Here is a 26,360-nt window from a genome sequence, read left to right on the forward strand (position 1 = left end):
CAAGCTGAATCTTATTGAACATCATGAGGAAAAATAACGAAGTCATCAATTTTCACATCTGAATATGCTTGAAGTAGAAATACAGAAATTATTCTGGGATGATTGGAACTTCTCGTTCCCCAAAAAAGAAAAGTTAGATGGAAAAGCTCCACCAACCTCATTATTCAAAGTGCCAACAGGTAATGATCATCTATACACTAGCAAGTGATTATGACCTTGAATTTTTGGCCACTGCATGATACTCGAGGAAAGTTGCCTCCACCCTACTCATGGCTATTATTTTTCTACAAACCAATGAATAGTAATTACAGACCTTTTTAGAAAACATTTGTGGTACTTTCACATAGCATATTAAACTAGCCATCTAATGAACGGCATCTAGCTAATCGTTCATACATAATTCCCTATACTGTTTGTATTCTCATGGATTTAGCTTTTATAGGTAGTTTTATTTAGAGAAAGATTGTGTTTCAGCACCCCAATTGTAATACCCAACCTCAGCTCTTTGTTTTGATTTTCTTTGTATTTGGTTGCTCTAGGTAGATGGTGGCCTCTATGACATCAAATGTGGTGTTTGTAATCTTGATATAGATCTAGCTTGATCTACTCAGGATCTTTCCTTTGTAGTATATTTCTACCCAACTGAATATTTCTATTTTTAAATACTGCAACACTACACTATTCTCCGGGAGTAATTGTGACAACAAACAGGAATTAGCTAAGAATAGCTTGATTTGAATAGTATGTAAATGAGCATGCACTAAAATGTGCTATAAGTAATTTTCTTCCCAAGCATTAGTACACAATATGAAACATTTCACAAGCCCAAGCTAACTGCAAACTCGTCGTCATTTTTTATTACCAGCTGTAATTGAGCAACAAACTAGTATAATTAGTCCCTCAGGCTAAAGGAGGATGCAATTTCACATTCATGATCTCGGACCTGAATAGACTGAACAATCTTTACATTAGTATGCTTATGCAGGAAATAACACTTGACATAGAATGTTATCTGACAGATGACTTAAGGAAATAAAGGCTGATGTAGAAGTCCCAAGTTTTCAGAATATCCCATCATCAAATTCAAATTCTGCAGTGCTTGACCTGATGCACCCTTCACAAGGTTATCTATCTGCAGCCATTACCAAAAGGGTTAAACGAGATTAGCTAAATCTGACTGTTGAACTTTTCTGGCTTTGCAATGTAAATACACATTACAAAAAACAAAATACTTTATGAGCATAGGATGAAATTCTTACAACAGAAATAATAATAGCTCTTCCAGGGATGCGATCTTCAAATACATTGATAAAGCAATAATTGGACCCCCGGACGTTCCTAGTATGAGGTGCAATACCTTTTTGCAGCAAAATAACAAATTCCTCATCCTGTGATAGTATATGTCGTCAGTATTCACAAATAAATTTCCAATATTAAATAGATTTCATGTTATGAGAATGCATTTAGCACACTTCATAATTACACTGTTCAAATCTAAGTTAACAGTTTGGGGTTTGGATATGACAGTTCACTGATTCTCTTTTCCCCAGGTTCAGTAAGGCTTAAGGTGCAGCTATATATCAAAATGAATTAAATAAAATATATAAAGAAATAGACATAATCTCATTAAAATATGTTAAATTAACCAGAAAATACAATTGATTACTGATAAATCAGTGCCAATTATTAAATGATAAACAAAAATATTTTTTTATTTATGGTATATGTTAAAAATATAGCAGCTGCCAGTGAGAAAATGACATCAACACTGCAATAAACATACTTTTTTGTTTGTTTCTGTTTTTAATAGTTTATAGAAATAGACAAACATGCAGAAAGTAGTATAACAATAGATTTATTTGCAGCAATGAAACAACTGAAATATCTCTTTAAATACTATTTTCTTAGTACCCACAATCAGTAATAGATTGAATCTACAATATATCATCAAATCTAAAGATACACAGATAGTGAAATAACATTACAAATGTATTACCAGTGATTAAGGGTGCTCCCCTTAATACCATAAACACATAACATAAACAAAGAAATAACAACAATTTGCGAGAACAAAATATGGGCTCCTTTTTATCGCCGCAAATGTGAAACAAAATTTAGAGATACAATCTGCAATCCCATATGGGTGCCTTCCTTACAATAATTTGCAAGACAAAGCTACAAACTATCACTCAGAGCTGTCTTAGACAATCTACTAGCGCTTATATAGGCATTTTTCCACCGCCCAGGAAGTTTCTAGACATCAAACCCTAACCCTTGAGGCCGACCAGCCCTAAAATTACATATAGAGTCGGCTTAAAACAATTATGACATTTATTTTGAAATTTTTGGGTGGCCCAACTTCAGAAGACCATAACTTGTGAATTGTTAACTCGATTGACTATTATAGCCCCATTCCAAAATTCCTCAACTTCTAGTCTCCAACGGCTAACTTGTGTGAGATCCATTCAGCCTCATTTTGGAGCCCATATGGAGCCTCTAAGGCCTTCAAAACTAAACCTAAAGTTTTTATACCAAATTTTCACACCAAAAATCCACAACAACTTCACGAGATCTCATAATATGGTAGTGAACCTCAACTAGCAGGCTGATATGTCAAAGATGAACCTCCACCTCTGAAATTAGGACATTCCGAGCTCGCATGACTGACTTACTAAGTAGCAAGCTTCCACAAACAACTCTGCACCGAGACAACCCTTATTCAAGAAACAAAAAGGAAATATTTTTGGTTGATGCAAGATTGCCCTTACACCCAAGATGCTCCTGCATCAGACACCCAAGGTAATTTGAGAAGTGACCTCATTACATCTCAGGTAGTCAAAGGAAAACCAACACGATCAACCTCTTCCCTTGCTAGCCATGATGAATCTTCTATTGGTCTCCCTTTCCATTTGACCAAATACTCTTCATAAGTTATGTTCCTCGTGCTTCTGCCAACATGACTATCCAATATCTTCTCAATCTCCTTTGCAGCTGAAGTAGTTGCTCAAATGCTCCACTGAGCTTCTACAACCTCATCTTCACCACCTCCTTCATGATATTTTGTCAGATCTTAAATGTTAAATATTGGTGAAATATTTAATCCAGCGGGTAACTCTACTTCATAGGCATTTCCAGAATCATGTTTGTTCAGTATCTTGCATGGTCCAAACTTCATTTTCAGTGTATTATATGTACCCATTGGAAATCTCTCCTTCCTCAAATGAACCATGACTTCATCCCCAACATGAAATTCCTTGTCTCCTTTTCTCATTTTCCTTAGCCTTGTAATGTGCTTCCTCACCTCCTCATGGAGGTTCTTCAAATGTGTTGCAAAATCGTCCACTTCAACAGTACTTATCTCTCTCTTATCCAACTTCCTTAATTCAGAAGCGTTTCTGGGACTGCTCCCATATACAATCTGGAATAGTGATTTACCAATACTCCTATTGGCATAATTATTATATGCAAATTCTACCTGTGGTAAAATCAGATCCTGTCCTTTTGGCTTATCTCCAACCAAACATCTCAGCAAATTGTCAAAACTCCTATTCACAACTTATGTCTATCCATCAACTTGTGGATGGTGTGATGAACTAAACTTCATATTGTCTTCAATTTCTTCCACAATGTATATCATAAATACCCAACAAACTTGGTATCTTGATCCGAAACTATATTCTTTGGCAGACCATGTAGTCTTGCCACTTCTCTGAAAAACAACTCTGCCACATTGTCATGAACAACACTAGTCTTCTTCCAGGAAATGAAATGTGTCATCTTTGAAAACCTGTCAACTACCACAAAAATTGAATCAAGCTCTTGCTAAGTCCTTGGCAAACCAAGAGCAAAATCCATGCTGACGTCCTCCCACAGATTCTCACATACAGGTAATGGCTGATAGAACCCTACATTCTACTTCACTACTTTCGCCATCTAACATACTCTGCAACTTTGTACAAATTTCTTGACATCTTGCTGCAACTGTGGCCAGTAATAGTTCTCAGCAACCAAAGGAATGGTTTTACCTCTACCAAAATGTCCAGCCAATCCTCCACTTGCTTCTCCTTGATGAGATTCTCCCTCATAGAACTTCTTGGATTGCACAATTGACTTCCTTTAAACAACATACCATCCTCGATTATGAAACCCAACCACTTCATCCTGTCAAGTGTAATAGGTTTTCTACAAGATTTCCAAGCTTCCCCAAAACCAAGATCCTTTGGATACAAATTCTTGAGTTCCTTGAAACCAACCACCTCAATTTGCATCTCTATCATCAAAAGTTGTCTTCTACTAAGAGCATTTACAACTCTGTTAGACTTCCCACTCCTGTGTTTCAAAACAAATGTATAAATCTGCAAAAACTCAACCCATTTTAAATGTTTTTGGTTCAATTTTCCTTGACTATTCAAATTTGCAAAGCTTGATGATCAATATACAAAACAAACTCCTTAGGAAGAAGATAGTGTCTCCACTTCTTCAATGCCTGAACTATAGCATAAAATTCCTAATCATAAACAAAATACTTTCTTTTGGCATCATTCAACTTCTCACTAAAATAGGCAACAGGTCTACCTTCTTGGCTCAAAATAACTTCTATTGCAATACCACTAGCATCACAATCTACTTGAAACACTATATTAAAATCTGGAATTGCTAAAACAGGTTGTTCTATAACTTCCTATTTCAGCAAATTGAAACTCTTATCTGTTCCTACAGTCCACTTAAATTATTTCCTATCCCCTCTCATTGTTTCAATCAAGGACCCAAAAATATTGCTAAAACCTCTAAAAAACGTTTTGTAAAAACTAGTCGATCTATTGGGTGGATATTTTGCAACTGACAGTTTTGGGTAAAATCCAGTCGCAAAATAGGTAGACCAGCCACAACGTGTGAGACAGAGTCTCTCCTACCTTAAAGGGAAGACTCTCCCTTCTCACCATTCCTTGGATCAACTCAAGGTAAGCAAGACGTTGAGAGATTTGAAAGGGTATTACCAATATTATTTCCTCTTAGCTTTCAGGAAAGAATCCACTCACCCGTGGAGCGAGAAATGGGCAAAATGAAACCTTGAACTATAATTCTATTTAGAGTTGTAAACGGTGATACCGATAAACTAACACTAACTCAAAGGCTAGCTGAAAGCATGCCAATTTGGCTTTAAGTTTGGTCTTAAGCTACACTATAAGAAAAACCTCTACCATTGGGGCACAAAGACTTCCAATTAGGCGAATCCTAACTATTTTTCGTGAATTTGACACGGTAACACAAGCTACAGTCAAAGCTCCTACTCTATGCATCACCTCAATCGCTCCCAGTCAAAGCTTCGGCTCCGATTGCTTCTTAATTCACTATGCTCTATTATTGAACACACAATAATAACATGAATTAAAGACAATAGGCAAAAATTACAATAAAAGCTTCTAATTTGCTCTATCACAATTGCTTCTAGTCAAAGCTTCGAATCCAATCGCTTTTTTTATTCACTTTTCTCTCAAATTCGTACTACACAATCAAAGTTATGCTTGCACAAATTTGGTAGAGCTTTCTTGTATATAACAAAAGATGATTTTTACAATGAGGGGCACTCCTTTATATAGGCAAAGAAGTTGAGAAAAAAGAGGAAAAAGTGGAGCAACTCAACCAACTTTGACTCAGTCTAACTAACAAGAGAAATTATTGGATTACATGTCATTACACATGTAAATTATATTACATGTAATTACACAATTTCATGCAATACGTCCTCTTCATCTACAAACTTGGAAATTAAAGAAGGAAGAAGACGGAAGAGGATTGAAATAATCCTAAGGGTTATTCTGAAGGGCCTTGTCCTTGACAATGCAATCCCGGATGATAACAGGATCGGGAGTTCATGTATTTGTGCCACTTTATTCACCTTGATAATCATGGTGTTGTGTCTTTTGATAGCCTCTGAGTCTCTTTGATGAATTGTCCATTGTCATTTGAAAACTTGATGTGATCAAGCTTTTTCTCGTTCAAGTTTTTGTGGATTCTACTTTATAGATTGGCACATTTTGGAGTCTCCAACACTTTGAAGACCTTCTCGATGGTGTCCGGATGTAAACTCGGAAGTCGGAACAACTTTCCACCAACACCTTTAACTTTTTTCTTTTTTTGAAGCAAAGTGCTTGGCGCATTCCCACACAAATTCAGGTTCTCAGACAATCATTGGAAAAATGGAGACCAAATGAATTACTACTTCTTTGATTTGAAGCATGCCTTCTTTATTGGATGTCTTCATTATTTATAGAAATTCTGGCATATCTTGAGTTGTTGCAACATGAAAGTTTCAATGGGATTGAATCTATCATTGGAAGATATAGATTATGACTCCATGAGAATATTGGCAAAATGGATCTCTGAGGAACAATATATTTGGAGTATTCATTAGATACTCATAGAACATAAACAATGAATTGGATGTGATATGGAAAGTACATGCAGAGGGCTAAACTGGGACTTAGGAAGATGAATGGCATGTAAATGCGTATGGGAAAAGGATGGGTTCTTATACAAGATGCCTTGAGGAATGAAGGCTAGGTGCATGAGAATGCGTGCAAATGATAACTTTTAACTTTTAAAGAGTGACCTTTAGTCAAAAATGGGTTCTCAAGATGCAATTACATGTAAAGTAATTTACATGTAATTATGACATGCGATTGGGTTTGGAGGATGGAAATGTGTGTAAGTGGGAATGAAGAATGAGATTACATGTAAGTGGTTTTTTAACCCAAAATGAATGCAAATGAAGCCGCACACTAAATGCAAGCAATATAACACAATTAATGGGCCCTACATGTCCTAGGGTTAAAAAAACGACCACTAGAATTTAGTTAAAATATTTTTTTGTTAAATGACTTAATTTTTTTGTTGAGATAGAGGAATGTCCAATCATCCTCTGGATGGGTTGAGGGACACGTCCTTGTACCCTTGTCTTAGGAGACATCAAGAAGTCTCCCTGTCTCCTCTAAGACGACAACCATTGGGTGATGGAGACGCTGGAACGACGTCCCCCCATCCCTGGTGCATCCTCGTTTTTGAGACATGGGGCTTTTTTGGGGGGGGGGGGAATATATCAAACTAAGTCAACTGACGAATGAGTAAATACCTATGCATACCATAAGTTCATGCGACCTTGTCAAAAATGGCTCTAACCATAATTTGATTTATACTAAAGGGTAAGTCCGAAATTGGAAGCTCCATCAATGACACCACAACTCCATATTGATAGGAAACTATCAAGGTGCCTTGCTAAAGATAGAAACTTTGGCTCACCCAAAATAGATACTTACTATAAATAGTAAGTGTGCTGATTTGACTCAAACGACAAGCAATCCTAAACATCCCCGACCTCTAGAGTGAGAATCGGCCTCCAACTCTGCCAACTAGACACTTTCAATAATTCCATTAGCCTATGAGGGTTAGGAAATAGGCTAATCCTCTTAAAGATGACACTGTGACACCACAACTCCATATTGATAGGAAACTATCAAGGTGCCTTGCTAAAGATAGAAACTTTGGCTCACCCAAAATAGATACTTACTATAAATAGTAAGTGTGCTGATTTGACTCAAACGACAAGCAATCCTAAACATCCCCGACCTTAAGAGTGAGAATCGGCCTCCAACTCTACCAACTAGACACTTTCAATAATTCCATTAGCCTATGAGGGTTAGGAAATAGGCTAATCCTCTTAAAGATGACACTCATGAACAAGGGAACATTTCATCTTGAAAAGGAGAGAGAAATGTGTGAATCCATAGGTTGCAAATTTGGGCATGTACAAGACAAAATCCAAGGCAAAGATCAGAAGCCGACCCCCTCAAAGGATTTTGAAACCCCAAATTCCCATACTTCTAATAATATTTATTTCCTTTCTTATACTTTAAGTTATATTTGTATAACATACTATCAAGATGTTTGAGATAGGTTTCAACTTCATAGGAGTTAATATATAGATTCTATATTTTGGGGTTTATAAAGAAATTCAAAACTCGACAAAATCGCAGGATTCAGCACGCCTTCAGTATTCTAACCCCCCATAGCCTATCCTAGCTTTATAAGGTCAAATTCAAGATGGAACAAGGATTTTCTAATGGTTTTAAGTTTTTAACTCATTCCCTCACAAATCACTTGGTTTCAATTCCATAATCCTGACAGACTTAGCTCAATACTTGCTCACACCCCAAACAAACATGACTTCTTAGTAGACCAAAATTGCTTAAACTCACTCCCTTAACTTGGAGACTTGAAAATACTGCAAACTAAAACCACCTGATACCACCTAAGTCAACCCAAGACCGGTATGACTACTTCTGCTAAAACTAAAAGCACACTGCTCACAAAAATAGAGCCAAAAGAGTAATCACTATGGCTGCACATATATATTGATCCAGTTAAAGGAAGGATAGACCTAAACATAAGTTACATTCGAAACTCATACAGCAAGTAATGAAGATTTAAAAATATAATTGACTATATCATGGAAAAATGGATACAAGAAATTTTACCTTATATATATTAGACAAGTGCTGATGAAGATCATCTCTAGTCACACCAGAAGCCATTTCTACATATATCGTAGACTGCATTCCCCGACTCTGACCATGACACAATTTCCATAGACTTAGATAAACAACTAAAAGCCTAAAACTATATATAAATTAAATTTTGAATTTTCCTTCTATAAATTGTCAAGTAATGAAGGCACAAGATAACCAGATTCAGATTTAAGGCTGTCCAAGAATATAAATCAATGGTTCAAAACCTCAATCAATATTTTTTTACCATTGGCATTAGATGAGGTGTAAAGCTGACAGTAACTTTGGAATCCAAAGCATCAGTTAAGCCTTGCTCAATTTCAGGAACTGAAATAAGGACATAGAGAATATTTAAGACACCTCATATCATGAGGAGAAACTTATACATATATAAGTTACATGTTTCTAGTATCTGAGAAAAATTGTAGACATGTGGAAGACACTCCACATCATAAGCAGAAATGCATAAGTGAATTTGCAAGTGGCGTGACTTCTAGTATCTTAGAAGAACTGTGGAAACATAAAAGCAGAAAACAGCAAACTTTAAAGACAAAGTGTATTAGCTACTTGTATTTTAAACATCTCTTGAATGTTTTCAGTTTAAGAGTGTCCTAGAAGGACAAAGCTAGAGTGCATTCTTTGAGTTTGGATACATGACGTCTTCAGCATGGCCAATGAGAATTTTAAGCATCTCTTTTAAGATCATTTTTTTTCTGTAAAAATATGATTCAATCCGTAATCAATGATGCAGTAGTTCAGTATCTATCAGAGGGCAGTCCTGTCTGGTCAACCAATTTGTAAGCAATCTACTTGAGCCCTATGGGATGTGATAAGTAGCTATGATGACCTAATGAAATAAGCTGAACGTGTCCCCTGATTCTTTTTGTGAAAGGAAGGAAGAACCAGTTCTTGGCTCCCAACCAACAGGATGGAATACTCACCATGACGGTGCCTGGTTATACCATAGGCATGGATTCCTTCAGCAATTTCAGTATACAAATTTGCCTCCTTTGCTCCACGTCCTATACAAAAACATACAAAACGGTGTGTAATTAAAGAATTTACCTCTCTATATAACAGCTGATTGACAATGGAGACAAAGTTGTCAATAATTCATAGATAAAGAAACTTAAAAATGAAAAATGAAAAAATTGACAGAATATTTTAAGGATCCAATCAAACCTGCACCACTCACGCCAGATTTGGCATCGATAATGATATTATTTGTTTTTATGAGCCCACCCTGATAGAGAGATAAAAAGTCATCAAAAAGTGTTTATTATTCTGACATAAAAAGGAACAATTAACACAATTTTAAGCTTCACCTGAATAACATATGCAATGGTTTGCTATCATTCTTTAACTGCAGTTTGGACATCCAGAAAAGTTCAATAGATCATAGGCACTAATAATGGAAAGTTGATACGCATGGAATTTGTCTTATTCATCATTAGAGAATCTAACTAGTTGCGGGTAATAAGAAAATCTGCATTTATCAGAAATGATAAAAATGATCAACACATAGGTTTTGCAATTTGAATATGTATATCAGTAAGAGCGGTGAAGATAAGAAAGTACAACAGCCTTAAGGGTTGTTCAAATTTTCAATTGATAGAAGTTAAACATAGATTATACTATAAAGGATCATTTTTTCTTACCAAAACATCTGAAATTGATTATCTCCCAAGTTATTTTATGCCCACATGCAATCACCAACTAGAACTAGGAATAAGAAAGCAAATCTGTGCCTCTCGAAACCTTATGTGGTTTCCCTTCTGTAATGTACCTCCTGGGGACTGAGTTCATAAAATGGTTATGTATTGTTCTTCTGTTAGTCCCACAAATCGTACAGTGTAATCAGAAGGTAGTACAGTGCTTCAGTGGTCCGTACGCTACTAGCAAAGGGAGGGCTGTACCACTAAGAGCCCGTACGTACAGTGGGTGAATGAAAATGTGCAGAGGATATTGGGCAGCCCATATGGAGGGAAGATTGAGGGGGTTCGGCAGAGGATATAAGGGGAAGCATAGGGTGACATGTGGTGGAGACCAACCCCTACAGTGGATGGTGTACAGTGGATAGTCTTGTGTTCTCATCATATTTCGCAGAAATTTCAATAACTCTTGAGAAATGGACACCCCCGCTAAACGTTTTCCAGCAAAGAGGCAAGCAGTATTTGTGGGTTCCATCACAAATCATCATTTAGGGGAATAAAAAAGCATCATCACAGATCGATCATTCATTATCAGAAGGGTTTTAGCAACAAATTTTCTTCATATTGATCACAGATATAGGGTGGACACTGATATATCCATTTACTTGTTTTGTTCATTTTTAGATTGTTTATGTTCATTATTTTCAACAAGTAAATTTCTGTGAGTCTGTTATTGTTTGAAATGATTTTACTATTTAGCTGTCAAACTGCACCATCCTTTTCCTCATGGAGGTCTTTTATTTCATGGCATGTCCCACGTGATTGAGCTTTTGTTAAAAAGGGACTTACAAAGAACATACCAACCATTTGAAATACAGCATTCTCTATACTTTAAGATTGATTAGAAGCTGACATATAATTCTTCAAAAACATTCGAGTAAAACTAAACATCTAGAATCTTCTTTCAAAATCCAATCATTAAGCAAAAATATGAGAAACACACTGAGAAGAGATCCAAACCTTGAGCAGGGGAACAAGAGGCAGCTGGACAGAAGTAGGATAACAGCCAGGATTTGCCACTAAACGTGCATTTCTTATATCTTCCCGAAGAAGCTCAGTCAGCCCATAAACAGCTTCTTTCTGAAATGACACAAGAATGAGTCAGTCAAACCACACATCAGGGTAAACTTTAAGAAACCTCCCCTCCAGAAAAAGATATAAACTATTGGCAAACCTTTCATTATTTTGAAAAACCAAATTATTTTTATCGGCAAATCTCTCAATTTTTTAATTTTAAATATTATTTAAATTGGCAATTATTTTGGAATCATAATTTTTGAACAGAAAATATTGATGAATCTCAATAATAGGAAGTTCGCTAACCATCATGGAATATTACAAATCACAACTGAACATGTTTTATCTCATGAAAATTATGAGGATAGTTACATTATATTTTAAATCAATAGTGAAAAATAAATATTGGTAACATATCCCTAAAGTAACTAATAATTATGATAATTATTGGTGAATTAATTTCAATTTCTTCGATAATAAATAATATTTAGGTGAATCAAATGTAATCATGTATCGAATATTTTGGCGAATCTTTGAGTTTATATTTTTTAATGAAATAAATTATTGAGCAATTTTAAATATTTTAGAACTAAATTTAATAAAAATGTTGTGACTTAGGTTGCATTAAATATGAAATTATTAGCCAAATTACTAGCAAAAAATTTCTAAAATTTGCAAAATTACAAAAATTCACCACTAAAACACACCCTACCACATATGGCCTCATTGACTAACCAGGCTAAAATCATTCAAAAAATGCATATTGTAGGGGTTACACATCTGTACAATGCATACAAGATGCAACCATTATTTGGTTATTCATGAAATTAATGGAAGAAAAGGGGTGTTAAGCCACTAAATTTATGTTTCAGACACAGTGCAGTTAGACACAATTTTGTATTTCATTCAACTACCATGGTAAAGAAGACATTATCATACCAAGGTTTAAGTATATATAACTCCTTGTTTGAAATTCAAACTATTCAAGCTCATTGATACTATTTGGTAATGAACTCAGTTAGCTTGCAAAGTTGTCCTCAAATAAATGTCTGGCATTGTTGCATACAAGTGTAGTGGCATGATCTCAGATGAGACAAGATACAGCAGCTTCCCCAGCTTCTTGTAAAGCATCACTAGTTAGCTTTGAAGCTGATTTCAGTGTTAACCAGAGACATCCTACTGTCCGACCCCCTTCTACAGAAACCAGAAGCTGCATCTGACTCTCTGACAACCAGTCAAAACACATCAGCTTCAAGTTCCACTTTGTGATGTATAAAGTGCAGAAAGCAGCTATTTAGCTGTAATTATGTATTTAATTGGCTAGTTTGATAACATGCTGACCATGCCCATCCACAGAAGTTATTTTCATCATTTCACATACAATGAGAGCATCTTGATATTTCAGAGATCAGTTTCCTCACTAAGAGAAAATAGTAAAAGATGTAGCCTATAAAAATATTGAGTACACATTTTTACTTCAGAAAAATATTTCTTAAGTGATTATTGGGTGCTCTTAAAGACTTAGTACTTACAAGATAGTAGTGATTAGAGCATAAATAATCTAAATCATAGTTTGAAGACTTGTCAAGTACTCATGAGTCTCTAAGAAGGGAAAGCCAACTCTAGCCAAATCTTGGAGAATACTCAGCTGAGTCCTACTCCACAACTCCTGAGTCTCAGGCTCAGACTCTCAAGTCCAGAGCTCGGACTGTTGTGGCACCTTAACATAACATAGTGACTAAAATTTCAAATTCTAAGAGTTGGAGGATCATATGACATCTGTAATTTTTAAATTATGACAGATTGATAGTCAAATAAGACTTTTATGTTGTGTAAACCCTGGTTCAAATCCCAAGAGGGACGTCTTTGTGGAATTCTGAGTTGTGACTCTTGGTCTTTCATTGGTTGTATTTATCTCATTGTAAAAGGTGGATTCTAGTTGTGACTCTTGGTCTTCCAATTGTTGTTTCTAGTGTGGTTGCTCGTAAGGAGCTCGAATAAGCTTGTAAGTCTCATGTAGTTGCTCAAATGAGCACAAGGTTTGTAAACAATCTTCAATATATAAAAAGTTTGAATTCTGAGTCAAAATATTGGGCTGCCAAGTCAAGTCTGGGCCCAACTTTTCAAAATATTATCTAGATTAAGAACTTGCAATAGAAAGTAGGGTACTTCTCCCTTTGCTTTAACTAAATGCAAATTACCCATTGTCAGAGGATGCACGTAGACAGACTTGGTTGAAGGTAGTTTAACATGGATTAGCAATATGTACTTCATATTACAGTATGCCAAGAACATATGAAATGAGTCTACATCTTCCTCTTCCCCTTCCTAGTAGCTCTAGGAAAAACTGTGGAAGTGGGATGAGGTCTATCCTAGCAGTACATTGTGGCTATGTTTGTGACTCGATATACATCCTAGATGTAGCTAACGCTGGCATTGGCAATGACTCCCCATCATCAATATCCTCAATCTCAATGTCCTCGGTGTCCTCACTCTCACTACACTCCTCTTGAATGTCATCCAATCCCGGTGCAATACCACCCCCCTTCGGATCTGCATTTGCTTGAGAAATCTCTATAAATCCACTTGCAATCAATCTACAAGGCTTCCAATGATTATTTCTCTCCTCCAAAGGCTCCAAATTGTAGTATGGGCCATGATATCCCACCCCATTCTAGTTTTATTGGCGCTACCCATGAGATCTTTTCAACTTCTCAGGATAAGTATGCAACTTCTCGGCATCAACTTCTCACGAGAAGAAGAGTTCTCTACCACTTCTTGGTGAGATTTTGATCTATGATTTCAACACTTTCCAGTATTAAAAAATCCTCTGGATTTTACTTATATAATCGGGCAGCTTCAATATTAAGTAATGCATGCATTCAAATTAGTGTGCTATTATTTGAGCTCCATTTTTGTGTTTCTCTCTAACAGTTTATTTTTGAAAGATGTTGAAATTGGAATAAGCATAACACTCATAAAGTATTGATATTATTCCTTGGTAGTGATTATCTTGCCTCCATCGAAGTCAGTGCCATGTGTGAATAATATTAGTATCAATTGGTGCCATCACATGTTCTATTGCAATTTCTTTCATTCATAGATAGTATTGTTCGTTTCATAACACCTTTTTATTCACTTGGTTTCCCTAACAATAGGGAGTTAAATTTATATTGCATAAGATGTATGACTATACAAACCACACTACTAGTATATTCTTAAAATCAGTTATTCTTCAATATTGCTCAACAATAAACTCTCAACATAACCTTGGTGGATATGCTACGTATTTGTAACTAAGAAATGTCACAATGTCATTTCAGCTTGATTTCTAATGGTTGAACAATAGTCTGCCAATAATGAATAATTTGATCTTATTTGAAACCTTCAATCACTGAGCATCAAAGTATTGTGTATTGCTAAGAGGCTTGCCACCAAAAAATGATATTTAGGTGACATCAACCATCTTTCAATTTTTCACTTTATGCTCCACCTTGTCTGATCTCAATATCTTGGTGATCAAAAGGTGCTAATTACTTCGATTGGTTTAAAAGTTGTCAAACAAAGGTAACTCTCACAATGGGACACTACAGTGGCACCAAACCCTCGGTCTAGACAACCTACAAGGATGACAAATAACTCTCTTAATGTCACTCAAGTAGAAAGAGATAATTGTTTATCGAAGAGAGAAACAAAGACACAACATTCAAGATATCGAAGAAATAGAGATGAGCAATGACAAAAGAAGAGTAATTCAATGCACTATTTGATGCAATGATCAATTTGAATAAGGAACAAAAGGAATTGTCACAAACATTCAAAGACTCCATGGTAGTCACAAACAAGCCCTACAATGGTTACAAAGTTCAAGCTCTACCCTTATTCCCTCCAATATGGGAGTACTTCAGTTAGTAACCGATTTATAACAGGACCTTCATCCAATACCTTACAACACAAGTTCCTCAAAAAAACCGGGAAACTAAAATAGAAACAATTGATCAAGGAAATGACTTTGTTACATTACATGCAAAATAAAGAAGTCTTGGACTAAAGTTCATGTAGACATGACATTTGGAAACTTTTAAAGGGTCATTATTGTCTCCGCAAGGTTCACATTCATTACATTGAAGTGGTCCCTATTTGAGACTTTGAAACTGAAGAAACTGTACAAATGACATGGGAAGAAGATTCATAATTGAGCCCAAAAAAATGGGATAAGGGGTAAAATAAAAACACCTACTACACTTTTAGGAGCCACAAAATGTCAAAAACTTGTTTGTGGAGTCCTATTGGGACAATGCATTACTATGCTCGTAAAAAAGGATCCACTCATAACTTTGTAGATGAAGGATTGGTGGCCAAGAGAAGCATTGAGACTAAGGGTTTTGGAGGATTCAATATCATTGTGGTAGATCCTTCATTGTCCCCTAAGTAAATAAATTAAGAGAACTTAACATCACCAGGAGAGGACACATGGTGTATGATGATTTCTATGTGGCGAACCTTGGAGAGAGACATGATTTGGGTGTTTAGTGGCTACATTCCCTCCAAACAAAATTCTTAAAATCACTATTCAATGAAACTCAAGTTCAAATCAAAAGGGAAGTGCGTGGTACTAGGAATGATTTCCAATAAAGTGTCTAGAATAGTCATAGCTAAGAGAATGGAGAGATCCCTTCATAAGGATCAAGTGGCATGGGCCACTAGTTTATCTCATCAACTTGATGAACTTCTCCTCTAAGGGAGATTCCTTCATGAAATGTTCAATAAGTTCTAGAGAAGAATAGAAAAGTATTCAATGACATAACTCTAGGATTACCACTTAATAGAGGCTTCCAAAATATCATATAATTGGAGAAAAGAGCCAAGTCAATCATCACCACACTTTGTAAATATCCTTGAATGTACAAGGAAGATTTAAAGAAGACAATTTAGGAATTATTTATAGAGAGACACCTTTGGATGATCTTCAATACCATCAAAGGATCAAGTTGTCTACTCTATTGTGGAACTTTGTAAGAATTAAATTTGAAGCAATGACAACAATTTTCAGTTAGTGAGTGAAGTTAGGAATGGCTGCAACCACTCAACTATTCATAACAACTAACCAAAGTCAATAAGAAGCAACAAAAAATTACAAGTTTATTTGACCTGATTATATCATCCCTTTCATTTATATAACCAAAAAATTTAATGTTTGACCCAGTATACAATACTTTTCCCTTAATTACCCTTTTGTGAAATCTACTCCAACCTAACTTCAATGTCATGGCAAAATAAGCAACATAAGTAAGGTTCTTCATAGCATTTATTAGGAAAAGTAGTAGTTTTAGGCTATCCAATATTTTTAAATTTGTTCAAGGTCGCATAGGGATGAGGGTACTTGGGTACTTTGGGTACAGGTATGGGTACGTGCAGGTATGACATTTTTCAAAATAGGGGACGGGGGTACTTGGGTACATCAAATTTTTTTCAAATATAATTTAATATTTTTATAGAAAATCTGAAAAATATGAGTCATGACAATGAGTTCTCAAAACATGAACAGTGATAAAGTTTGCAGATGCAATGTATTGTTTTCGGTTTCAGATTTGCAATATGTTTGTAAGAATAATATATGCTAAATGTTTGGATGCATAATAGAGAAGGAAAACTTTAAACATGAACAAGAAGATCATGAATCCTATAACAATGCAATATTGCAAATGATAAAATCTGACTCGAACAATTATAAATTTTACTGCTAATTAGTATTGTTTCGAAGTTTCAAATTGATTACATATTGAATTAAGTTTGATAAAAAGAAAGCTCATATGCAAACAAAAAACTGAAACAAAAATCAGAGATCTTAATCAAGGTCCTTAGCTATGATGCTCACCAATGAGTATCCAGTACTTGGGTACATGTACCAACATCTGGCAGGCATCCCAGAGGTATGGGTACGAGTACCCCTGCAACTATGGTTATATTATTTTGAGGCATATCTATATTAATTTTTGGGTCTCCATTCTCCAATGAAGTTGGGTGCCCCTATTAGAACATTGAAGTCAACCATATTTAGAAATTTCAGCCTTTGCAAATCTTGTACTTTATCAAGTGCACATGAACTATCAAAAATATTTGAATTCTTTTTTATTTGTTGTTGTTCATTGATCTTCATAACTTCAATAAAATTATAGTCTCAAAAAAAAGAACTATACAATCCTCCATTTTCCAATCAACAAATCCATGAAGGAATTTGTTTTATCTTTCGACGTGACCACAATTCTACAAATCCAACATTTGGCTCCATTGAAACCCAATCATGCTTTCTTGTCCACTCTTTAAAAAATTGAATATGAGAATTCGTCTTCTTCACTTATCACCTAATTCTTCATATCAATTATGCATTTGTGACCCTTGTTTTCAATAGGAAGTGTGTTCTAGTTGTCATCAACTTGAAAGGTAGCAGCTAACACTTACCCAACACTCCATCTTGGTTTTCTTCTTGACATGACAACAAGATTTAACAAAAGATGTTTGATTCCAGAGATTATAATTCCTGACACTTTGATTCCTTGTTGATCTACAACCACCAATTGAAAAATTGGAGGCTAAATGGTCAGCTTGCCAAGACTTGTTGAAGAATCTTGCAAAAGTACAACCACACTGAAACTGCCATCAATCATTGTTCTAGTGAGATATAGTATTCAATATAGCACTATCTCATTCCTTATAAATATTGCATTAGTTATACCATTTCAAAATTCAAGAATGCTTTGTACAGAAATTATTACTTAAATTGGTGGAGTTGTTCAAAATTTAGAGTACTTGCGTTGCAATAATTTTAACAGATTGTAATATATTACTAATATAATTGCATTTGCACTTGGGCGGCAATGTTCATTATCCATAGCACGCTCCACCACAAGTCTTGCTTCACAAAGCCTTACTTTTTCTATATGTGGATTTAAGTGCAGTCTCACTTCCTTCAGCTCAAGTAATGACCAACACTTTGTTATTTCTCTCTACATCAATCACATTTGGATGAGGAAGGTACTCCTAACTTAATCCTAATGCAAAGAATAAATGAAAAATTCAAGCTTAAACTTGACACACAGAATAGAAATTGATCTCCTTGTATTGTAGAGCGCCATTTTTAGTAAGGGCATGGTTTCACATGGCACATGCACATTTGATCCTCATAAATCCCCATATCCCCCGTATCATACACCCTATACCTAAACAAAACACCTCTTTCTATTGAAAAAACTATATTTAGTACTTTCATGATCTCCAACTCCACACTAGTTACACAATAATTCCAATTTGATCTGGTTTCTATGAAAGTTTCTTGCAAACTGTCAACATTCATCGCATTACTAACATTATATAGTGGCAAAATCTTTGGAGTCCTACTATATCTAACACCAAACTTTCCCTCTTTGATTCGAAGAGCGAACCAAAGATACTTTCATGTTATTTTTTTGGCTTCGGCAGGGTGCTAGGTGGAGTGGACTATCTGCTTGACTGAAGAGCACTAGTGTGCTCTTATCTTCAGTTAGTACAAGCACTCTCTTATTGAATGACCCATAACCCAGAAAATGACATAGCATTCTCCTAAGACAATCAGCTTTGGTGTGACCCAAATGATTGCAATAATGCACCATAGTTGTTTCAACTCTTTGATAATTTATTTCTCTACCTTCAGTTCCTTCATCACTAAAAGCACATATATCCTTAGTACTTGTCCTACCCCCATTTCACTGCTACTTACTTATCAACCAGCATCTTCATGCATTTGTCTCTTGGATCAAGAAGACATCTTGTCCCCACTTTCTACATCCATTTATCTATTACACACATCAAGATATGATGACAATGTTACAACTTCCATTTTTTTCTTAATTAAGGAATAAAGCCTCCATGAACCATCAATTCTTCAACCTATCAGCAAGTTTTCTTCCTAACTGTACAAATAAATCTTTGAGCCTATGATTATAAGCTCTAACATGTTCATGCTTACCTTCATTTATGTTGTCGAATTCTGCTATGATTGTTGTCCTCTGAACACAACTTGAGTTCTTTTGCAAGAACTTTTAATTTCACTAGCGTATTTTGCATGGTTGAATTAGTCTTTAAATACCAATCAATAGCTACAGCTTTCAAGTGACTAGAAAACATTGTAGCCAATTTTCTCTATCATCTTGGCCATTTGTTGTTCAGATCATTTGATAGGTCTTATAGTGTTGTATTAAATCATTTGATCCGGTACCCATAAACATAGGCAGCTTTTGTTTTTCTACACTTTTCCAGCGGAGTCAACATGGTTTTGTTCTAATGCAAACATAAGACTTAGAACCTACTTGCAAGGAATTTTTTATTCAAATGTTCCAACGCTCCTCTAGTACTGTAAGCCACATTAAAATTATCCACTCTATCTATAAGTTTAGCATCACATGCACTTGTTTATGCCTTCAAGTTGTCTTTTATACACCCTTGAACCTACAATTTTTAATTCAATTTCTTCTTTAATTAAAAACCCTGCAATGCCTTGAAGGTCACTCTCATATGCTTGTCTCTCTCCATTTATGAAGGATTCTTTGATCTACATCTCAGAGCTTCCCTCTTCTAGAGGATGTATTGATTTTTCAACTTGTTTTACAAAATCCATGCTCACTTTCTACAATAATGGAAAGTGTCTTGCTATTGTCACCCATATTTTTGCCCATATGGTTATTTGTTGTGAGTTGAATGTCTTGATCTCTTTACTCCTAACTATGACTTCAACTAGTGCTCTTTTCTCTTCTAGTTCTCTTTTATACACCCTTAATCTTAGAGTTTCTGGATCAGTTTCCTCTTTATTTAAAAACTCTCCAATGCCTTGAAGGTTACTCTAATATGTTTCTTTATCCATCTATGAAGGATTCTTTGATCTCCATCTCCCAATTTCCCTCATCTAGAGGATGGATTGATTTTTCTACTAGTTTTACAACATCAATGCCCACTTCCTACAATAATGTAAAGTGTCTTGCTGTTGTTGCACACTCTATTTCCATATTGTTATTTGTAGTGGGTTGAATGTCTTGATCTCTTTTCACCTAACTAAAACTTCAACTAATACTCTCGCTTTAGCTTCTACTTCAAGACGAGCATTGGCTTCAAATTTGAACTACTAGAGCCTCTTTGGGTGCCTCTCGATCTTCTTCTCCATTATCTTTGCTCTATCAATTTTAAAGATCACCTAATCTCTTGGTATTAACCATCTTGTGGTCTATTCATCCCTTTATTGGGATTCACAAAGATTAAGTTTAGAACTTATTTTAACTAATGACAAAAATAACAATGCATAAAGATAGAGTGATGAAAATATATCTTTATTCACATGAAGTTCTTACAAAAGTAAACCAAACACTAGACTACTTATCCTTAAATAGGCAACATTTATTTGAAGAACACAACAGTTGCCAAGTAGAATACAACTATTTACAAAAACAATCGCACTACTAGAGTGTCTTTGGGTGCCTCTTGTAATCTTCTTCTCCATTATCTTTGCTCTATCAATCTTAAACCACCTAATCTCTTGATCTTATTTGTAGTTTCTTGATGCCTTTATTGGGACCTACAAGTATGAATTTTTCAAATAGACTTTTTTAAGGAAATAACTAATGTTCTCTCCATCTGATAAAACTAATACTTTAACTAATGACAGAAATAACAATGCATACAAGGTATGGTGGTAAAAATATATCTTTGTTCAGAATTCATTCCTACAAAAGTAAACCAAATAATAGAATACTTATCAATAAGTATGCAAAGTTTATTTAAAGAACCGATAGATGCGAAGTAGAACACAACTATCTAAAATTAACTCATATATCTACCCAAAAGCCAACAAACAGTTAATACATTGCCAAATACAACCATAATAACAAACTATAATAAAAATATTGACCATTGTACACTACTACAAAATTAATTGATAAAATTTTTAACAAAGCAATTTAGAAATTTAACCAACAACTTGTACGAACTACACATCATCAAGATCATTATTCCTAGAAAAACATCTATCCACAACTTTGTCCGGCTCAAACAGTTCAAGAGGTAAGACGTGTGAATCAAGAGCTTCTATGTCAAATATTGGGCATATGGATCTAGAATCTAATCAATATCCAAAGGGCTGGATAAGTATAGGGGAAATCTTGCAAATAAGTGTTGACAAATACCAAAACTCAAACATATGTGTTGATAATCCAAAGATCAAAATTCAAATACAAAATTTTCCTTCAACAAGCATCCTCCTAAAAAGAAAGAGAGAAAGTTCTCGAGAGGTAAAAATGATGGTTTGATCTTTAAAGGGAACAAAAGATCATGCGCCAATCAAGAAAACACTAGACGTACCATTGTAAGACTTCTATCTTGGCTAAGTAGCTGATTAAATGTTCCCTCTAACAACAACCAGTTCAATATTGTACAAAAACATTACTCACTAGAACTTGTTAAGTTTTTTACATGAATCCAAACTCAATTTTTAGACTCTCAATGAGTTTGGTGAAATAAAACAATTTCTTTTAATTTATCCCTAGTGAAGGAATATCCACCAAGTACACTAGAAGAAAGGTGATTTTTCTAGCTGAAATATTGCAAAGGTTTTTAGTCACTAAGCACTTGTTCATGTATTAATCCTATTATCTACAAATATAGCCTCCATCACTAGTCTTGAGTGCTTAAAACGATTCTTCTATTTGAAGTTTTGCAAAATTTCAACATACATGCTTTAACGTTTAAATATACTAGCCTTCGTTGAATAATGAACTAGTAAAAGACATCAATATAAGGGATTAAAAAAGTAAACCATTGTCTTAAAGCTTTCAAACTATAGGAATAGTTGGTGAAATGATAATCAATTGATATTCAGTGTTAAACAAAGAAGAGAAATACTCCTAAAATATAGATTACATACAAAGCTTCTAAAACAGAAAAGAAAGAAAAGAAACATTCTAAATTAGAACTAACTACGAAAAGGAAAGATACTAACTAAATGACCACTATAGAAACATTACATAATTACTTTAACACCCTCCCTTAAAGATCAATCTTCTAACCACCCTATAGAAGACTTGACATAATTTGCAAGCATTTGGTCACAAATGCATAGAAGGTTGACTCCTCTTCAGAACGCACTAGGACACGAGCCTACTATGGAGACCCTCCTTGGTGCTGCAAAACTTTTGGATGCATCCTTCCAACATGATGTTAGGCAACAAAGTTATCCCTCCCTTTATCTAAAGGCAATGACATCGGCTTCAAAAAGACTATTTAATTTTGCCAAAAAATGTCAATCGAAACAACACCCATAATTTTTAAAAAATTGTCAAACTTTGCAAAACATCATTTGCTCTAGAAACCCGAGGTGCAATACAAAACAAGCTGCAAGAAACTACGATTTGATCCAGAAATTGGCCAAAAAATGTTAGAAGACATCACACACGATTTTGTGGGAAACTATCAAACCCCCGCAGCAATGCTGAAATGACACGATTTTATGAAAAAAATGGGAAAACCCATTATTTCTGAAAAAATGATAAAACCCACAATTTTTTTTCATTGCCAAAAAAGCCCAACAACCTTGCAACAAAGAATACCACCATTTTGGGGGCAGAAACCAAGCAGAACTTGCTTTTCAAAACATCACAATTTTTTAGAAAAATTTAAGCAAAACCCAATAAATAAAGAGAAAGTCGACATGATTTTTTTCTAGAAAAACCCAACATGAATTTTTTTGGAAGAAAAATAGAAAATGCTGCATCCATGAGAAAATGTGGAAACCCTTGAATGCAGCCAAAAAAAATCCAGAAAATGCAGTTCTAAGACAATTAACCCTTGTGCTTGGTAGAAAAACCTTCAAAATCTACAAAGGAAACCTTCTCAGTATTTAGAGACTCGAAGATTAAAAATTCCTCATTTTTTAAACTTTTCATTTTTATATAGAAATTTGGAAAAAAAAAATCTAAAAGTTTCAAGGATTCTACACATTTTTCCATTAAAAATTGTTTAAAAACTTTTGGAATCCAATTCCAGGCATGAAATGACAGAAAACTAACCTATGGGCTCTAATACCATAAAATGATAATCGATTGATATTTAAAGCTAAACAATGGAGAGAAACATTAGATAATTATTTTAACAATTAGAACCATAGTTTTAAAAAACGGCGAAATATCGCAGATCTCGCGATATTTCGCAAGTAGATTTCCTTGCCGAATTTAATGCAGCATTTATCGGCACCGAAATAAATTAAAAAATCGCAGTGCTTTAATCTAAACATTTCGCAATAAATCCAAAAAATCGCTGGAAAAAACCGTTGAAAAGTCTTTGTCGGCTTCGCATCCAATCTAGACTCTGCATTCAATCTGACCCTACATTCGGTCTAGACTCCTCATGGTTGACCTGGAGTCTTTGTGCCTTTGACTTGGAGTTTTTTTGCTTTCCATCTGGACATTTCGTGCAAGCAACTTACCACGTCTTCATTCACAGTTTGACTTCCATCCGGACTCTACACAACTGCATTCACAGTTGAATTTCTTGGAATGTTTTTTCTTTTTTAATTATAATATATTTGATTTTAAAATTCAAACTTAAATGTTATGCTTAGAACTTAATTTATTTTGTAAAAATTTAAATATAAAATTATTTAACTATTTTATTTTGATAAAAAATATTAAAATACTACATGTTTACAATTTTAAAAATATACTAATTTTGTTTTTATATTTTATTGTTTACTATTTTGTAATATTATAAATTTATAATATTTAGTATTAAATGTTTTAGTGTTTTGTTAAGAGATACTTGTAAAAAACGTTAATAGATCCCCGTTTGAGAATAAATCATACAATGAAATTTTAAAAAACCAAGCTTGCATATGTTTTAAGAATATTTTAAGAAATTGTATATTTTCAAATGTTCGATAGAAGTGCCGATTTATTGCTGAATTTTTTGCCGAGTTATTGCCCATTCCAAGTTTTTCAAAAAATTTGGGCCGGCCGAGATATTGCCGATATCGAGTTTTTAAACTATGGTTAGAACATTAGAATAGGGCTAGGTTTGTAAACATTTTAAACCCAAAGTGATACATAAAGAAGAAAAAGGGTGCAACACAACTACAAATTACAATTACAAGACCAGGAGAAAAACTAGATGGAAAATTTACAACCCAAATAAAAACATGACAACACAAAATATGCATTTTTTCCACAATTTAACACTAACAGATTTCAACACATAAGAAGGCTGGACGAATCAGATGTGATGGTGTTAGAATCTGCAGCTCAAATAGAACAGCACGCACAGATATCAACATAACTCAAAGACAAGATGTATTTCTCAATGATATCCCTTTGACAGTATCAAAACATTAGAATCAGATTCAATGGACACAAATTATTGAGAGAAAATTCAAGAAAACTAGGATTGTTGTGCAGCCTGATAAGACTCTGGTCCAAATGACTTTCCAAATAATTCTTTCAAAAATTCTGGAATATACTGAAAAGGGGCCTAATAGATATGGCAGAAGAATCAAAATGTAAACACTTCTAATGGAGAATCCTGTTGGTGCTATGGCGTTGCTATTTTAATGGCGGGGTACAATGGTAATATGAATTTTGAAGGGATCAATCTTTGTCATCATTTTTTTCTTATGTGGTTGCTCCTTCCTCACTCTCTTTGGGATATGGTGAAGATTTGGAGGGTTGCTGTTGGGGACACTCATAGTTGTAATTTTAATTATAATAAGAAAGTTCTTACACTCCCCATAAAGCTTGAATTCCAAAAAAAACTCCATTGGGATTCGTTTTATAAGGAAAGATTCTTCACACGGAGCATTGTAGCACAGTGTTGCGAACAATTTTAGCCCTATTTTGAGCAATTATATGGCAATATGATTTATTGTTGCGGTATCCCTATTACTACCCTCATTTGTATGCACCATTTCAAGAAGTTGTGTAGCTGTAAGTATTATTGTAACCCCCCTAGCTGCAAGCATTTTTTCACTATCTTCATGTTGGAGGTGTTGGAAGAAACTATGTTGGACCTGGATATGGGTGAGGAGATGGTCAGGATTGAGCCCAGAAAAATAGTGACGAATGGCGGAAGGATCCTTGCGCCTGGATGGCTATCTGCGAAGTTGGGCTTCTTCCTTTTATGGAAGCCATGGAAAGATATGATGAAACTTTCTCCATGTAGTTGGTGGACACTAGAAACGACAAAAAGTCACTATAGATGGGATCACCTTTGAAATTAGCGAAAAGGTCATTGTTCCCAGGCCACTAGGCTTTCCACGAAGGGCAGGAAGTGGATGAAGGTCACTAAGACCACTGATGAGACCAGTTTCAACAGGTTCTTCACGGCCAAGGAAGCCCCAATCTATCTACGTGATGGCTTTGACAAAGAAAAGCTCTTGGAGCCATGGCACAATGTCCATTTCTTGATAATGAAATACCTTACTCTGGAAGGCTGGTTTGGGGTAAGCTATTATTACCATTTCCCCCTATTGAATCATTTTAGATATCACAATGAGATTTCCATTTCGTTTTTTCTACTTCATGATCTGGAAGCCTTGGCTATGGAGGTTAGGAAACCCAGAGAACTGAGTAAAAACTATGTCATCTTGCATCTTGGCCTAATTTTTTGCCTTACAATTTCCATCGTGCCCTCTGCCCCACTTGCAACATTGTCCTTTTTCCTACCCCTATGCCTAACACCAACCCTTCCCTTGTTCTTGTTGTTAATAACCCTACCCCCTAGGTTTCCCAGGAATCTTCGTCTGGTAGTGGCAAGCTACAAAAAAAACCCCTTCCATTTCCATCTCTCAAAAGAAGCCCAAGCTGGAAACCCTAGTTGATTTGGGTGACTCTGATATGGAGTTGGGAGGTGAGCATAGGCACTCTCACAGACTTGCCTCCAACACTCAGAGGAAGCAAATGGCGGATAGGCAGTTTATTTTAGAAGAGCTGAAGTCATACTCTGAGTCCAAGGAAAGTGAGAGGAAGGAGAGTAGTGCCAGAAAAAAATAGAAGGTTGTAAG

General features: G+C 35.1%; 1 protein-coding gene across 1 annotated transcript in view; it reads right to left on the bottom strand.

Moving 5' to 3' along the window:
- Window positions 1-831: 831 nt before the first annotated feature.
- LOC149548343 (Putative N-acetyl-gamma-glutamyl-phosphate reductase) overlaps window positions 832-26,360 on the bottom strand; it is a 139,239-nt gene continuing 113,710 nt past the window's right edge. Inside the window, exons 8-14 of the mRNA XM_089792419.1 lie at window positions 11,237-11,356; window positions 9,747-9,807; window positions 9,506-9,586; window positions 8,812-8,891; window positions 8,535-8,624; window positions 1,260-1,388; window positions 832-1,132 (exon numbers count right to left, since the gene is read on the bottom strand). Of these exons, the coding sequence (XP_089648545.1) occupies window positions 1,025-1,132; window positions 1,260-1,388; window positions 8,535-8,624; window positions 8,812-8,891; window positions 9,506-9,586; window positions 9,747-9,807; window positions 11,237-11,356 (669 nt within the window). The 3' untranslated portion in view covers window positions 832-1,024. The remainder of the gene's footprint in view (window positions 1,133-1,259; window positions 1,389-8,534; window positions 8,625-8,811; window positions 8,892-9,505; window positions 9,587-9,746; window positions 9,808-11,236; window positions 11,357-26,360) is intronic.

Source organism: Cupressus sempervirens, chromosome 7 (genome assembly GCF_028749045.1).
Source record: "Cupressus sempervirens isolate cs-2001-9-10 chromosome 7, ASM2874904v1, whole genome shotgun sequence".
Taxonomy (NCBI): Eukaryota; Viridiplantae; Streptophyta; class Pinopsida; order Cupressales; family Cupressaceae; genus Cupressus; species Cupressus sempervirens.